At 42.2% G+C, this 17,515-nt stretch overlaps 1 protein-coding gene across 5 annotated transcripts in view; it reads right to left on the reverse strand.

Moving 5' to 3' along the window:
- Positions 1–17,515, reverse strand: part of LOC111963937 (erbin) — a 90,024-nt gene that overhangs the window by 25,221 nt on the left and 47,288 nt on the right. For all 5 annotated transcript variants that reach the window (XM_070443563.1, XM_023987535.2, XM_023987534.2 and 2 more), the window contains exons 7-12: positions 9,171–9,234; positions 8,890–8,964; positions 7,851–7,995; positions 6,984–7,056; positions 512–641; positions 211–326 (exon numbers count right to left, since the gene is read on the reverse strand). In XM_070443563.1, coding sequence (XP_070299664.1) covers positions 211–326; positions 512–641; positions 6,984–7,056; positions 7,851–7,995; positions 8,890–8,964; positions 9,171–9,234 — 603 coding nt within the window. The remainder of the gene's footprint in view (positions 1–210; positions 327–511; positions 642–6,983; positions 7,057–7,850; positions 7,996–8,889; positions 8,965–9,170; positions 9,235–17,515) is intronic.

The raw sequence follows: 17,515 nt of genomic DNA on the forward strand, positions 1-17,515 counted from the left end.
ATGGTAGTGACGAGGGGGGATGTGACATGGGAGAGTTGCGCCGAACCTGGATAAGACTGCGTGATGAAGAATGACAGACTTTCTCAATAAAAGAGGCCCCATCAACTCTGATCTCCTGCCTATCTGGCTGCTTTCCAGATTGCATCGACAATCTGACTGGACTGCCACCCGGCTGAGACGGGAGGAGTAGAGACAGGAGGCTAGACTCACTTGTTGTCACTGAGGTTGATGACCTTGAGCTTGGTCATGTCTCCCATCTCCTCGGGCAGAGACTCCAGCTTGTTGGAGTGCAGGAACAACACGGTGGCATTCTTCCAGCTGCCCATCTGATGTGCAGATAAGAGGGATAGGACAGAGGGATAGGAAATCAGCACACAGCTGGGGCCGGACACGATAAGTTGATGTGAAACACACACACACAATTTATGTTTTGTACATAAGCACACAGCACAGCGTGCACATAACACAAACCGGCACTCGTAAACACACTGCGTGGGACTCCAATGCTCACCTCTGGGGGCAGCTGTGTGAGGAAGTTGTGGTCAGCGGCGAAGGTGCGTATGCTGACACACTGTCCGATGGAGGAGGGCAGAGCCTCAATCTCGTTAAAACTACAGTCCAGCTCATCCAGGGCTGCCAGCCTACAGAGGTGGAACAAGAGGAGGAAGAAGAAACAGAGGGAAAGGACGAGGAGAAGAGAAAATAGGTGTTTAGTGTGGAGAGGGCTTTGGTTGAATTATTCATTCTAGAGGCATTTTATCACGAGGGACAGGAGACAGCTTTATACCATAGTGAGGGAAGTCCTAAAAAATGTATTTTTCCTGCTCGAACTAGCCAACAGTCCTTGGAATCTTTATCCCCTGTCAAATGTCCTATTTTCTGACTGACTCAGCTGCCATAACTATCTCGGACTGCACTACACGGCATATCATGAAAAAAGAGTGAACGATTATTCTGTGACTGGAAGACTCGCTGGAGAAGAGGTTACTCTACATCCAAAACTCTTCCATACTGTATCTGGTTCTCATTATTCTGTTTTTCTCATGCTAGCATACACTGAATATATCTGGTGTTTTTATTCCAGCATTAATACAAAAAAGACATACTGCGTCTGCGGATAGATGTTTCACATGTGAAATTTAAGCTGGAGTTGAGCCAGAGTAGCCTCTGCTGAGGTCCCAACAACTGGATGTTCCGGTTCTTGAGGGGAAATGGAAAGAGAGCCTGTGACTCGACTTCCACTTTTGGACGTTATCAAGGCGACACTCAATCTTCACTCTTCCTCCACATTTACTGGATTGGATGAACAGTGCAGGAGAGAACCCCGAAAGTTTTTGTTTCCTTCTCGTCAAGACCAGTATGTGGGGGGGGGGCGAATCTAGTTTCAGACGTTTATTATATGCCAGCTACATTAGATTAAGCCAGAGTAAGCATATGCGACCAAATACGTTGCCATGCGACCAGCAGTTTCATGTTGGGAGCACTGTGCACCCAAAAGACCATCTCCCAGATAATAATTGTTGTAATGATAAGGCTTCGCTGTACCATTGTTTCCGAGTGCCCTAAAGGAAAAACAAAGTGCAGATTCGTTAGCATCATGGTTGCACAATTACTACAGCGAAAACAGCTTGCTTCTAGCCCAAACAGGGCAAAGGATCGGATCCATATTAACAAATAAAAACCTTCCTCTCAAAACCACATTTTACATTCATAAACCATGTCGTGGGCCGTTCTAAAACTACGTGCAAGCCGTTACCCAAAATCGTGATTTTACACAATGTAGAATCTTATATTGCACAAATGACTTCGTAATTTAAATGACAGGTATTCGCATCAACATTTGAGCTTTTATAATAAACTGAAGTATTTACAGTGTTACATATTCATTTCTAGAACACAACATGTTCTTCAAAAGTAGCTAGACTTCATATAGGCTATCTCAAATCAATAAAACATTTGCTACTAACTACAATTTGGGAGCACCAGTGATACCAATGAAAAATATTAATTTAGAACCCTGGTCACCGGTAGGCCAGAAGGCATTACAGGGGCGCTGCAATCAAATCAAATAATTGTATTTGTCATATGCTTCGTAAACAACAGGTGTAGACTAACAGTGAAATGCTTACTTAAGGGCCCTTCCCAACAATGCAGAGAAAAAATTGAATTGGAAAAATACTACAAAAATAATGACAAGGAATACACAATGCGTAAATATAACTTGGCTATAAACACGGGGTACCAGTACCGAGTCGATGTGCAGGGGTACGAGGTAATTGAGGTAGATATGTACATACACAGTAAAGGTCAAAAGTTTGGACACACCTACTCATTCAAGTTTAAAAAAAWATATATATATATTATTTTCTACATTGTAGAATAATAGTGAAGACATCAAAACTGCCAAGAGTGTGCAAAGCTGTCATCAAGGCAAAGGGTGGCTACTTAGAAGAATATCAAATATAACATATATTTAGATTTTTCAACACTTTTTTGGTTACTACATGACTCCATATGTGTTATTTCATAGTTAGTTTCACAATGTAGAAAATAGTACAAATAAAGAAAAACCCTGGAATGAGTATGTGTGTCCAAACTTTTGACTGGTACTGTAGCTAGAGGTAAAGTGATTAGGCAACAGGATAGATAAACAGTAGCAGCAGCGTATGAGTAAAAAAGGGTCAATGCAGATAGTCCAGGTAGCTATTTGTTTAACTATTTAGCAGTCTTACGGCTTGTGGGTAGAAGCTGTTCATGGTCCTGTTGGTTCAAGTCTTGCTGTATTTATGCCGCTTCACACGCGGTAGCAGAAAGAACTGTCTGACTTGGGTGGCTGGAGTTCCTGGTATAGAGGTCATGGATTTTTTTATATATATTTTTTATATTTAACCTTTATTTATCTAGGCAAGTCAGTTATGAACAAATTCTCGTTTACAATGACGGCCTAGGAACGGTGGGTTAACTGCCTTGACAGCTCAGTGATTCGATCTAGCAACCTTTCGGTTACTGGCCCAACGCTCTAACCACTAGGCTAACTGCCGCCCCGATGGCAGGGAACTCGGCCCCAGTGATGTACCCAGCGGTCGGATACCAAGCAGTTGCAATACCAAGTGGTGATTAGCCAGTCAAGACGATCTCAATGGTGCATCTGTAGAACTATTAGAGGATCTGATGGCCCATGCCAAAAACCCTTTCAGCCTCTTGAGGGGGAAGAGGTGATGTCGCGTCTTCTTCAGGACTGTGTTGGTGTGTGTGGACCATGTTAATTCCTTAATGATGTGGACACCGAGGAACTTGAAGCTCTCGACCTGCTCATCTACAAGCCCGTCGATGTGGACGGGGGCATGCTCATGCCTCCGTTTTCTGTAGTCCACGATTACTTCCTTTGTCTTGCTGACTTTGAGGGAAATGTTGTCCTGGCCCCACACTGTCCGGTCACTGACCTCCTCCTATAGGCTGCCTCATCATCGTCGGTGATCAGGCTTACCACCGGCATGTCGTCAGGAAACTTAATAATAGTGTTAGGTGAACAGGGAGTACAGGAGGGGGCTAAGCATGCACCCCTGAGCGACCTCCCCGTGCTGTGGGTCAGTGTGGCGGATGTGTTGTTGCCTACCCTCACCACCTGGGGGCGGCCCATCAGGAAGTCCAGGATCCAGTTGCTGATGGAGGTGTTTAGCCCCAGGGTCCTTAGCTTAGTGATGATCTTGCAGGGCACTATGGTGTTGAAAACTGAGCTGTAGTCAATGAACAGCATTCTCACACAGGTGTTCCTCTTGTTCAGGTGGGAGAGGGCAGTGTGGAGTCCAATAGAGATTGCGTCATCTGTGGATCTGTTGGGGCGGTATGCGAATTGGAGTGGGTCCAGGGTGTCTGAGATGATGGTGTTGATGTGYGCCATGACCAGCCTTTACAAGCATTTCATGGCTACAGATGTGAGTGCTACGGGCGATAGTCATTTAGACAGGTTACCTTGGCGCTCTTGGGGACTGCTTGAAACATGAACGTATTACAGACTGGGTCAGGGAGAGGTTGAAAATGTCAGTGAATAGCTGGTCAGCGCATGCTCTGAGTACGTGTCCTGTCAGCACAGCTGACCCTGTGCCTCAGTATGTGTGTGTGTGTACGCGTGTGCGTGCATGCATGGGTTGGGAAAAGGCAGAAAACAAATCTCAGAAAAACGGACAATAAAGTTCTATTGAAAACAGAGAAGATAGGAGAAAAGGCTGGCAGCTGGCGATTTCTGCGCCATTAAAAATGTAAATGCACGCTTTTCTAAAGGCAAAGTGAGATGGACCTGCTGCTTACTGGCCAGTCACCAAAGGCTGTGGGATAAAAATAGCTGATAGAGGAGAACAACTTGTGTTCTAGTATTATCATTCTCCATATTCTCTATGCAGTGGTTCCCAAACTTTTTATAGTCCTGTACCCCCTTCAAACATTCAACCTCCAGCTGTGTACCACCTCTAGCACCAGGGTCAGCGCACTCTAAAATGTTGTTTTTTGCCATCATTTAAGCCTGCCACACAAACAATACGATACAATACATGTATTAAAACATAAGAATCAGTGTGAGTTTTTGTCACAACCGGGCTCATGGGAAGTGACAGAGCTCTTACAGGACCAGGGCACAAATAATAATATAATAATAATGAATAATTTTGCACTTTATTTAGCCATCTTACATATAAAACCTTTTTTGTTAATCAAAAATAGTGAATAACTCACCAGATTAACGAGAATGGTGTGCTTGAAAGGATGCGCATAACTCTGCAATGTTGGGTTGTATTGGAGAGAGTCTTCGTCTTAAATCATTTCACACACAGTCTGTGCCTGTACTTAGTTTTCATGCTAATGACGGCCGAGAATCCACTTTCACATATGTATGTGGTTGCAAAAGGCATCAGTATCTTAACAGCACGATTTGCCAAGAAACTCTGAGCGCAGCCCTATCCAGAAATCTGGCAGTGGCTTCTGATTAAATTACATTTTCACAGAACCACTTGTTGCAATTTAGATGAGGCTCTCTTGTTCAGATATCAGTACGTGGACTGAGGCAGGGCATGAAAGGGATAATGAATCCAGTTGTTTGTGTCATCCGTTTTGGGAAATTGCCTGCGGCGTTGCACACCCAGCTCACTCAGATGCTTTGCTATATCACATTTGACATTGTCCGTCAGCTTGAGTTAGGGAGTAACTGCTTGCACACGCGTTACCACTCCACTATGTTTCCCTGTCATGGCTTTTACATCATCAGTACATACCAGAACATCTTGACCACCAAAGTCCATTTGATGTCACAAAGCTGCCCAGTACTTTAAAAATATCCTCTCACGTTGTCCTGGTTTCCAGTGGTTTGCGAAAGAGGATGTCTTCCTTAACTGACCGCCCATAAACGCAACGGACATATACCAGGACACGGGCCCGACACGTCTGTCATCCAGCTGTAACGCATAATATTCACTGGCTTGTATGCGAAGCAGTAATTGTTTCAAAACATCTCCTGCCATGACAGTGATGCGTCGTGAAACACTGTTGTTTGATGGCGGCATTGTCTGTATAGTTTTTTGGGCCTTTTCCCCAGCATTGTCCCAGCCATATCTGCAGCAGCAGGAAGAATTAAGTCCTCCACAATAGTATGAGGCTTGCCTGTCTTAGCCACTCGGTAGCTCACCATAAAATAAGCTTATAGCCCCTTCTTATTAATGGTATCTCTTGCTTTTATACATGTCTTTATTCTCGCTCAGAAAACTCATGAGGCTTATTTTTCAAATTGTCATGTTTAGTTTCTAAATGTCTGCGCAAGAGTGAAGGTTTCCCGCGAGAGAGTAACGGTTAATATATATTTGACATTGTATTGTTATCTCGCTGAACACTAGATGGTTTAATTTTATTTTTGGCAGTGAAACGAGACTACTCAGGCGAGAAAAATACCTCATCCAAATGTATAGCCCCGTTGGAAAAAATACATATACTGTTTGAAAATGTGAAGGAAAAAAATTAATAATAATACATTTTATTTTTTACAATGTGAATCACATTTGTATTTGGCGTACCCCCGACGGCATTGCACATACCCCAGTTTGGGAATACCTGCTCTATAGCAACCGAGTAAAGAGAGGAATCTGATTCCGCTGCTCAGAAGTCAAGACCAGGAACAAACAAGAGTGTAGGACATCGAATACAACTCAAGATCTAAAGCAAATTGAATGAAATACAAGATTAAATGCATTTACTCAGTTTGCTTTACAATCCTGGTCTGGGATTAAACCACGGTTCCCCTTGCAATCACATATTTATAATCCCGCCAAGAAACTTTTCCTAATCCCGGACCAGGAAATACAAGCTAACATACAGGGTAATTGGCAATGTCGGGAAACAAAACCACACATACTATGTTGATGGATTAAAATGTAATTTGTCCTTGTTGCTCCATACAGACGATCACGTCTGTAGTCAGAGTTCAAGTCTTACGTTGGTAAATTAGAGTGTGCGGCTTTTCCTTTTCTTCCACAGAGGTCAAATCTAAACTTGGTCAACTCCCAGCCTGTATTGACTTCCGTGTCACCAGGAAACAGCAGTCAACTGCCAACAACTGGCCTAACCTATCGTAAGTAGTTGAGTATTGGCGAAGCAGACTTAAACGGCGGCTTTAATCTGTCAATAAGGTTTTAGGAGGTTCCTGGGGTCAGGGATGACCATTGTACCCATCCACAATAGAGCAGTCAGGATTAGTTCACTCAACTAAATCATTGGGACTAACGCCTCAACCACTACAATCACTGACAACCGTGAATCGTCTCATATCGGGCACATGTGAAGAATGAGGTCGATGGGACAAAGGGCTTAGGTCAATTAATCAAACCTAGCCCTATATTGGTGTACTGTACTGCAGCGTTCTATGATATGATTGGATGAGGATCAATGTGAACCAATCAGGATGGGTCTGGTTGTTTTAAAACTATGGCTATAGTAGAACTCACCCTCCGACAGAGTCGGGCAGATACATGAGCTGGTTCTCATCCACTTTCAGGGCGGTTAGTTTCTTCAGGGAGCCTGAGAGGGAGGGAGGGATGGAAGGAGGAAGAGGAGGAGGGAGGGAAGGAGGAAGAAATAGAAAAGAGGGGTAGAGAGAGTGAATAAGAGAGCGGTAGGACGAGAGAGATAAAGATACATAATACATTAGGTAACAGCACACTGCACACACAAATCGATTCTGATTCTCAGCTGGATCACCAAAAGAGTATGCATTACAGTAATGCAACAGATTAATAATTAATACCACCAACAATACTGAAACTGGCTTTACGGCCATCGCTTGGGGCTTAATAAATTGCTTACTGAATCCAGCTGTACGCATTTGCTTCATCTTATTTAATGGGAAAGCAGAGTATCTCTCTCATCAGAATGAGAGCTGAATGCTTAGACATAAAATTCCAGGAGGGCTGCCATAAACACATATCCCCGTAAAATGTTATCAGATATTTAGATGTTCCATCCACCATTTTTTWAAATGTATACGGTGATATGGATTGAACAGAAAACTGCTTTGGTGAAGAAACATGCTTCTGGAAGTCCACTTCTTCAATATGCATCCAGGTGAGTCATTCATTCCAGAATGAGATTCAATCAAAGCCAATATTCCTCTTCTCCCCCAGAATAACAACCAACGATGTTCATTAGACACACATCAACAATGGCTTGGCAGAGGCCCCGTATCTGGTCACTGGGCTTCGTCATACAGCCTTTATCACGAGGTAAAGAGATGGGCACTGTTTGTGTATTCATGCCGGTCTTTGTCCATCTTTCGGGTCTGTGGGTATATACAGTCTGTGTGTGTAGCCACTCACCTATGGATCCGGGCAGCTGTGTGAGTGCGTTGTTAGAGAGCAGCAGGTCCTGCAGGCTCTCACAGCCACAGATCTGCTCGTCCACCATCTCCAGGTTGTTCTTGGACACATCCAGGTAGGACAGCTGCTTCAGAGTGCCCAGCCTCTGGAGAACACAAACATGCGTGAGTACACACACAAACACACAGCTATGTCTTACAATACCTGGGGACTTTAGGGGACCAAATATTGATTCCTATTATCCCTAACCCTGAAGCCTAAAATAGCAAAATGTCCTCACTTCAAATAATTTTGGTTGGTTTGTGAGGACTTCTGGTACTCACAAGTATAGTCAAACGTGTACACACAAACAAACAGATCGACAAAAGTACATCCTAATATGAGCCTGCTTTCACGGAAATGAACGAAAGACAAAAGGAAAGGAGAAATAATGGTATGGCTGCCGTGTTTTGAGAAGCGTTTGGTTTCTTAATTAAACAGGTCATTTCAAAGTCATTATAACAAACATTAGCGCAGTGAAATGCAGTGTACATCGCAGTGTTCCTAGGCATGGTTTATGAGGCATTCTTTAATAATGTTCCACAGTGAGGCCAGGCAGTATTCAGTAATCCTAATCCAGGGACAGCCTGTGATTACGGGGTTGCTGTCGAAATGCTTGCGGCGCTAATGTTTTAATTATGACCTATTTACCAAACAAGCTGGCCATTTCCATGAGCGAAAGAGAGCGAGAGGCATTACGCAACACGTACTGATGACGACGAACCACAGCAAAACACAATCGTTTGGATCACACAATGACGTCGAACCAACAGATGAACTGGTCTGTGGATTCGTCATTAGCGACATGAATCTTATGACGTTGGACAGGGAGCAAAACGTCTTTAATAATATCGTACTGTGTTGGCTTGAACAGTTTTGAGTTCACACACAGTTTGTGTCTCTGGGGAATGTTTTACCACCATACTGTAGGTAGGACAGGACAGACGGTGCACAGGAAGAATAAGCCTGTGGGGAGTTGAATGGCAGTTTATCATCTTACCCCTGGTAGGAACGTCAGTCTGTTTCCATCCATCCACAGCTCTTTGATTCCAGTGAGCTGCTCCAATACCTCAGGCTGGGGGTAGGGGCGAGAGAGGGAAAGAGTGGGGAGAGACAGTGAGAGAAAGAGTGGATGGAGAGAAAGAGTGGGGAGAGCGAAAGACACAGAGAGAGGGACAGAAAGGGAGAGAAATGAGAGCTCAATTAACTTACAACCATTCAGGAAGCCAATGACTTTAGACTACTGAGGTTCAGCCGAGGGCAGGACAGAGAGACACTCACCACTTCAGTGAACTCGTTACTCCCCAAGTCCAGCCTCTCCAACTGGGTGAGCTTGTGCATGCTTCTGCAGAGAGAGAGGGCGAGAAAGAGATTGATGTTGAGCTAAGGAGCTGGGAATAGTCAACCACAACAGCAGCATCAAAGGATTACCCTGCCATTCTGCAGGGTTACTTAGAAATCTTTTTTTATTTTTTTATATGGAGCCATCTCCGTACAGAGATCGAACAAAGCATACATAGAAAATGTATGACGAGTTAATTATTGAGTATTATGTGTGAGTGTGTATGCACAGTGCCTATAGAAAGTCTACACACCCTTGACATTTTTTCACATTTTGCTGCCTTAAAATTAAATCTAAAAAGGGATTAAATAAATAAAAAATCCCTACAGATCTACACAACCTACTTCACATTTTCAAAGTGAAAGAAAGTTATAGAAAATGTTTTAAATTACATTCTTTTATGACTGACATAATTGGATAAATCTCCATCCCCCTGAGATAATTGGTGGAAGCACCTTTGGCAGCCATTACAGTTGTGAATAATTTGGTTCTACCAACATTGCACAACTCTTAGGGCAACATACAGCCATCGTTTACGTCAAAATTGCTCAAGCACATTACATTAGGTTGGGAATCATTGACGGACAGCAATATTGAAACCTCGTCTCTGATTTTCAATCATATTTAAGTCAGGATTGAGAGTAGACCACTCAACACCTCTTGGTGTGTCTTTGGCATTAAAATATGCAGAATTGTCTTGCTGAAAAATACAACTATCCCAGGGTTAGGTTTTCAGAAAACTGAGGCAGGTTTTCCTCAAAGTCCTTTCATATTACTTTTGATCCTGACAAACTTCCCAGTCCCTGCCGGTGACAAGGATACCCATAACATGGTGCTGCCAACACAATACATGAAAATAAAATAGGGTTTCACTCCGTGTTGTTGAATTTGACGCAACCCTGTAGCAAAAACGTTAAATGATTTGCTGTGTTGTCTTGCAGTATTACTTAACAGCCTTGTTGCAAACAGAATGGATCATTTGGATTGGATTTAAATAAAAAAAATTAAACACAGGCTTCTTTCTTTTCACTTTGTCATACAGGCCAGTAACGGAGTGAATGCAATGTTGTTGATTGAGTATTTCCAAGTATCATGGTGGCAGCATCATGTTATGGGTATGCGAGGTCAGTACAGGTGCATCAAAGCTGGGAACAAGACTGAAAAACAGCTTCTATCTCAAGGCCATCTGACTGTTAAATAGCCATCACTAGCACAGAGGCTGTTGCCCTATATACATAGACTTGAAATGACTGGCCACTAATAATTGGAACACTAGTGACTTTAATAATCTTCACACATTTTGCATTACTCATCTCATATGTATATACTGTATTCTATACTATTCTACTGTATCTAAGTCTTGTCGCTCTGAAATTGCTCGTCTAAATAGTTATATATTCTTAATTCCATTATTTTACTTTAGATTGTGTGTATTTTTAGATATTACTTGTTTAATATAACTGCACTGTCTGAGCTAGAAACACAAGCATTTCGCTACACCCGCAATAACATCTGCTAAACACTTGTATGTGGCATAACATTTGATTTGATGCTCGTCATCGGCAGGGACTGGGCATCAAAATAAATATGAAAGGAGCAAAGTCCAGGTAAAGACACGCCAGAATGGCTTTCCAAGAGATGTTGAGTGTTCCTGAGTGGTCTCGTCTCAGTCCTGACCTAAATCTGCTTTAAAAGAATATTGATGTCAATCAATTATTACCAAGCAAATGTAAATGAGCTTGAACAAATTGACAAAAACAATGGATATACACAGAGTATCCAAAACATTAGGAACACCTGCTGTTTCAATAACAGACTTAACAGGTGAAAGTTATGCCTTATTGATGTCACTTGTTAACTCTACTTCAATCAGTGTAGACGAAGGGGAGAAAACAGGCAAAACAATTATTTTTAAGCCAATTGAGACATGGATTGTGTATGTGTGCCATTCAGAGGGTGAATGTGCAAGACAAAAAGTTTAAGTGCCTTTGACCGGTGTATGGTAGTAGGTGCCAGGAGCACCGGTATGAGCGTGTCAATAACTGCAACGCTGCCTTCACACTCAACAGTTTCCTGTGTGTATACAGAATGGTCCACCATCCAAACAACATTCAGCCAACTTGACAACTGTGGGAAACATTGGAGTCTCCCTGTGAAACACTGTTGACACCTTGTAGTCCATGCCCCAACGAATTGAGGCTGTTTTGAGGGCAAAAGGGGTGCAACTCAATATTAGGAAGGTGTTCCTAATGTTTTATACACTCAGTGTATGTTGCCCTAAAAATTTTGCAAAGTTGGTCAAATCTTATTCCAAATGATTCCCAGCTGCCAAAGGTGCTTCCACCAAATATTAACTCAGGGGGCGGAGACTTCCAATTATGATATTTCATTTTTATTTGTAATTGTTTTGTGGAAAATATTCATTCACTTTGAAAATGTGGAGTAGGTTGTGTAGCTCTGTAGGGGGGAAAAATCTAATTGAATCCTTTTTAACTTCTTTGGGCTGGGCCCCTTTTTTCTCCACTTCCTGTCTGAATGACATGCCCAAAGTAAACTGCCTGTAGCTCAGGCCCTGAAGCCTGGATGTGCATATAATTGGTACCATTGGAAAGAAAACACATTTGAAGTTTGTAGAAACGTTAAAATAATGTAGGATAATGTAACATAATAGATATGATAGGAGAAAATCCAAAGAAAAAAACAATTCAAACTTTTTTGGGGGGAAACCATCCTCTTAGAAATGCAAGAGTAAGGTCATATTGAAAATTAGCTCCCTGGATGCAATTCCTATGGCTTCCACAGGGTGTCAGCAGTCTATGTTCAAGGTTTCAGGCTTGTAACTTCAAAAACAAATAAGAAATATCAGTTTTAGCAGAAGGACGCAGTCTTGGAAATTCGTGTTTGCGTGCGACATGAAGACATTACGCACCTGCTAAAATCGTTTTCCTATTGAACGTAAAAAATATAGTTTGATTACATTTTAGGGTTACTGAGGAGTAAATAGAAACGTATTTTGACTTGTTGAAACAAAGTTTAGGGGTAGATTTTCGGATTCCTTTCTCTGCATGTTGAACGAGTGGATTACTCAAATCGATGGCCCCAACTAAATGGACTTTTTGGTATATAAAGAAGGATTTTATCTAACAAAACGACACTACATGTTATAGCTGGGACCCTTTGGATGACAAATCAGAGGAAGATTTTCATAAAGTAAGTGAATATTTAATCGTTATTTGTTGAATGCATGAAACATGTGCCGGTGGAAAAATATTTTGATGTGGGGCGCCGTCCTCAAACAATCGCATGGCATGTTTTCACAGTAATAGCTACTGTAAATCGGACAGTGCAGTTAGATTAACAATAATTTAAGCTTTCAGCCAAAATAAGACACTTACATACATACATAAATGTTTAAAATCCATAATATTTATGATTATTTATTTGAATTGCGCACCCTCCAGTTTCCCCGGAAGTTGTCCCACTAGCGGCAGCAAAATGTGAAAAAAAGTTAAAGGGTTAAAGACTTTCTATATGCACTGTATGTTAGTGATGTGCGGGTTGACTCATAACCCGCAGTCCCTGCGGTTATATCAGCGGGGTGGGCGGGTCTAGGGTCATGAAATATTGTGTGGATTAAGGGTGGGCTGGTTGAATACCATTTAAAAAAATCCATGAATGTATCATTCTTGCGCAAGTTCTAACTACAGGCTACATTGTGGTTCTCTTTCATTCTTTTAGGTTATCTGTCATTAGTGCCTAAGCCTAAGCTTTAGGGCCTAACTGTACACGCGCCAAATAGCCTTCACGCCAATCACCAAATGCTTTTGGGAACCAAAGAGGCAAAAAAAAAAAAAGACAATGTCAACTAGATTGAAGCACTCATTCTATCGATTTATGACGGCCTGGTGAGCAAGGGTTTATTTAGTCTTCTAGGGTAACATATGACGACAGAAGAGGAGGTGCATGCATGTAATTATAGATTATACAAATTATAAGCAGAAACATATCTAAATCAGGCTAAATAAATCCTGCACCCCCTGTCAAAAAAACTAAACTTTCTGCCGTCTCTGACAGTACCTTACAGTTCATTTTCTATAATAGCGGGTTAGGGTCGGGACTCAGATTTTCACTTTATCACATAGTTGGTCGGCTGCGGATGGATTATTAGCAATTCCTGGCGGGTGCAGGTAAACCAACAGCTGACCCGCACACTACTACTGTATGTGCCTGCTCGCTGCGTACTCATCCATTTACAGTGCATTTGGAAAGTATTCAGACCCCTTGACTTCTTCCACATTTTGTTACTTTACAGCCTTATTCTAAAATTGATTAAATTGTTTTTTCCCCCTCATCAATCTACACACAACAGCCCATAATGACAAAGCAAAAACAGGTTTTTTAAATTGCAAATGTATATATAAAAAAAACTGATATATCACATTTACATAAGTCTAAACACACTTTACTCAGTACTTTATTGAAGCACCTTTGCCAGTAATTACAGCCTCGAGTCTTCTTGGGTATAACGCTAGAAGCTTGGTACACCTGTAACTTGGGAGTTTCTTCCATTCTTCTCTGCAAATCCTCTCAAGCTCTGTCAGGTTGGATGGGGAGCGTTGCTGCATAGCTATTTTCAGGTCTCTAAAGAGATGTTTGATCGGGTTCATGTCCGGGCTCTGTCTGGCCCACTCAAGGATATTCAGAGACTTGTCCCGAAGCCACTCCTGCGTTGTCTTGGCTGTATGCTTAGGGTCATTGTCCTGTTGGAAGGTGAATCATCACTCCAGTCTGAGGTCCTGAGCGCTCTGGAGCAGGTTTTCATCAAGGATCGCTGTGTACTTTGCTCGTTCATCTTTGCCTCGATCATGACTAGCCTCCCAGTTCCTGCCGCTGAAAAAAATCCCCACAGCATGATGCGTTCACCACCACCCCTGTCATGTGCCTTTTACAGACAGGTGTGTGCCTTTCCAAATCATGTCTAATCAATTAAATTTACCACAGGTGGACTACAATCAAGTTGTAGAAACATCTCAACGATGACCAATGGAAACAGGATGCACCTGAGCTCAATTTCGAGTCTCATAGCAAAGGGTCTGAATACTTATGTAAATAAGGTATTTGTTTTTTATTTTGAATAAACGTGCTTTAAAAAAATATATATAAACCTGTTTTCGCTTTGTCATTATGGGGTGTGTAGATTGATGAGGAAAAAACAATTGAATACATTTTTGAATAAGGCTGTAATGTAACAAAATGTGTAAAGAGTGAAGGGGTCTGAATACTTTCCGAATGCACTGTATGTGTATGCAAACTTTCACCTAGTGTCCCTGTAGTCTAGTTTCTTAAAATAATAAAAAATAAATACTGCTTTATATCACACAAGGGTGTTGTTATAGCAGGCTCACGCCCAGGTCTCCTTCTCATCCATTTAAGGCCGATTTCGTCACAGGAAAAAGCATCGCAACATTTGACACAGATATGGTTATGTTACACCAGGGGGCCATGAAAAATGTTATGACACAGGCCAAAGACATTTGTTCAAATAACGTCTGGAATTGATGCTGGTCTAACTTTCCTCCATATCCAGGCTTGCTTTTCATTCAGAGTTTTATCGATTTCTAACAAATTGGCAGAAATAGATTTTCAGGTCTGAGGGAATTCATATGCATCTAGTGACAGACTTGTGGCAAGATATTGATGGGCGATTTAACAACCATGAGATCATCTGGTCAACATCCATCCCACTTCACTGACAGGTACTACAGACCCATGCTGTGTAGATCGATGCATACAGATACAGGAGAAAACTGGACGCTATACGACATAAGCTAAAATACCATTTCATGAGTATAACATAACGTGTTATTGCATGTGTTACTAAGACAAACAAAATCTAAACACGACTTATAACATGAGACAAAATGTGTTAGGCGATGGTTTCTCAGTGGGGATGAACCTCTAAGGGTGCGTCCCAAATGGACCCTATTCCCCTTATAGTGCACTACTTTTGACCAGAGCCCTATGGGGCTCTATGAAGGGATTAAGGTGCCATTTGGGACACGGCCCTAGTCCTCAAAACACCAGTCAAACCAAAACGCAGCTCGGCGCTAGGCTTGACAGTTACGCGCTTCCCCCCATGGAGGCTGTTTTGTCTTCGCTGCTCCTCAAAACATCCCACTTTAATCCATGCCATGTACCTGTCTGTACAATCAAACTACACAACGAGGCGGTGTCACGGCAACCTCTGGGTTTGGTGTCGTAATACATTTTGGGGTCGACATAAAAACACGGCCTGTGTATTCGGACCGTGATATGGAGGAAGAAGGCTTGATGAAAGCATGTGTTCCTGCTCTACCAGGCTCTGTTTCAGTGCTGCTTTCAGAGACACTGGGGTTGGTACAGGGTCCCAGAGGAATAAGTGAGTAAGAAGAGGAACGCGTGACGGTGCTTCCTCCAAAAAGTGTCTGGGGTAAGATGTGTGTGGGTGCGTACGTGCAGCTGTGCGTGTGTGTGTGTGTGTGTGTGTGTGTGTGTGTGTGTGTGTGTGCCCTAGCATTTTTTGTGTATGTGTTTATTTATATCCAGGGATGTTTGTGCGTCTCTGGCATCCATCCTGCCATTAGGCCTTCTGTTTGTCAGAGCTCCAGTCCCTAACAGGCCTGGCTGCTGTCTCAGACACAGAACACAGAGGACCAGTCAGCTAGGGGACAACAGAAGAACTGGACCTAGATACACCGGATAGGCTTCAATTAGACAGAGATAGAGAGACACAGAGAGAGGGTAGAGAAAGAGAGCGAGGTAACGAGACTGAGCAGAGGGGAAGAGCGAGACAGAAAAGAGAAAAGGAGACTTCAAAACCACCTGTGGCACTCTGGATCCTCTTTATAATCKGTTTTTTATATGAAAGAAAAGGCTTTCAAAAGATGAAACAGAACAGGAGCTACGGTCAGAATTTCATGATTTTTAGATGACTTCACGACTTTTAACCACATTTCCATGATCAACAAATAGGCGGCGTAGCTATGTACGTATAAAAAAGTAAGCATACATGTGGTATCGACACTGGGAGGCTAACCTTTGATCCCATGTACCATCTCCTGTTGCTGTGCAAGGCACTTAAACCCCCCCCCCAACGAAGTAGAATACATGTTAGGTAACTATATAAAACACATTGTGAGTCAGCTTGGAGAGCTACTGCTCAAACACATCAGTGTTATTTTATCGAGGTCTGGTTGAGCAGCTCATTTCTGAAATGTGGTTTGTTAGAGGGGGACTGGAAGGAAAAGCAGCACCCCCAGTAGCTCTCCTGGAGGATGGTTGACCACCTTCGTTGTTAAACATTGCAACATTACAACTAAATCCATTTTATGCCTTTATAAAATAATTTCTTCATTCAATATAACAAAGATCAAATGGCTACGGTAGGCTACAAATCTTTTTATACAGCTGAAGCAAGCCCACTATTTTCCTTCTTCCAGGAACTGCACCCTTATAGTACAGTCAAATGTATCTTAACTACCTTAGAAGTGTTTCGTTTGCCGGCTGACTAGCATCTACTGAGCTACAATGTTCCATACATTGGAAGCCAAAATCAACTGGATGTATTGCTGCCACATAATCCAAAAAAGGCTACATCTAATAATTTTTCTAAAAATCCCTGTTCGTGATTCAAAAATTAGACTCAACACGATTGAGCAGAATCCCAAGGAATACAATGGCGAAGTGAGTCGTTTGTTTTGTTGGTTTAAATTAATAATTTGAATCGTTCCAAAAAGGAAATCAACTTTGTATGGCCTTACAGTATTCGCAAGTGTCAGTGTAAAGTTTTTGCGGACATGACGAAAACATGAATACATGCTAACYATAGCTAAACCGATAACTAGTCAGGCTACAACATACACAAAACAAAATTATAAATGCAACAATTTCAAAGATTTTACTGAGTTACAGTTCAAATAAGCAAATCAGTTAATTAAAATAAATGCATTAGGCCCTAATCTATGGATTTCACATGACTGGGAATACAGATATGCATCTGTTGGTCACAGATACCTTAAAAACTAAAGTTGGGTGTGGATCAGAAAACCAGCTAGTATCTGGTGTGACCACCATTTGCCTCATGCAGCGGGACATCTCCTTCGCATAGAGTTGATCAGGCTGTTGATTGTGGCCTGTGGAATGTTGTCCCACTCCTGTTCAATGGATGTGCGAAGTTGCTGGATATTGGCAGGAACTGGAGCACACTGTCGTACATGTCAATCCAGAGCACCCAATGGGTGACATG

This window comes from Salvelinus sp. IW2-2015, linkage group LG5 (assembly GCF_002910315.2).
Source record: "Salvelinus sp. IW2-2015 linkage group LG5, ASM291031v2, whole genome shotgun sequence".
Classification (NCBI taxonomy): Eukaryota; Metazoa; Chordata; class Actinopteri; order Salmoniformes; family Salmonidae; genus Salvelinus; species Salvelinus sp. IW2-2015.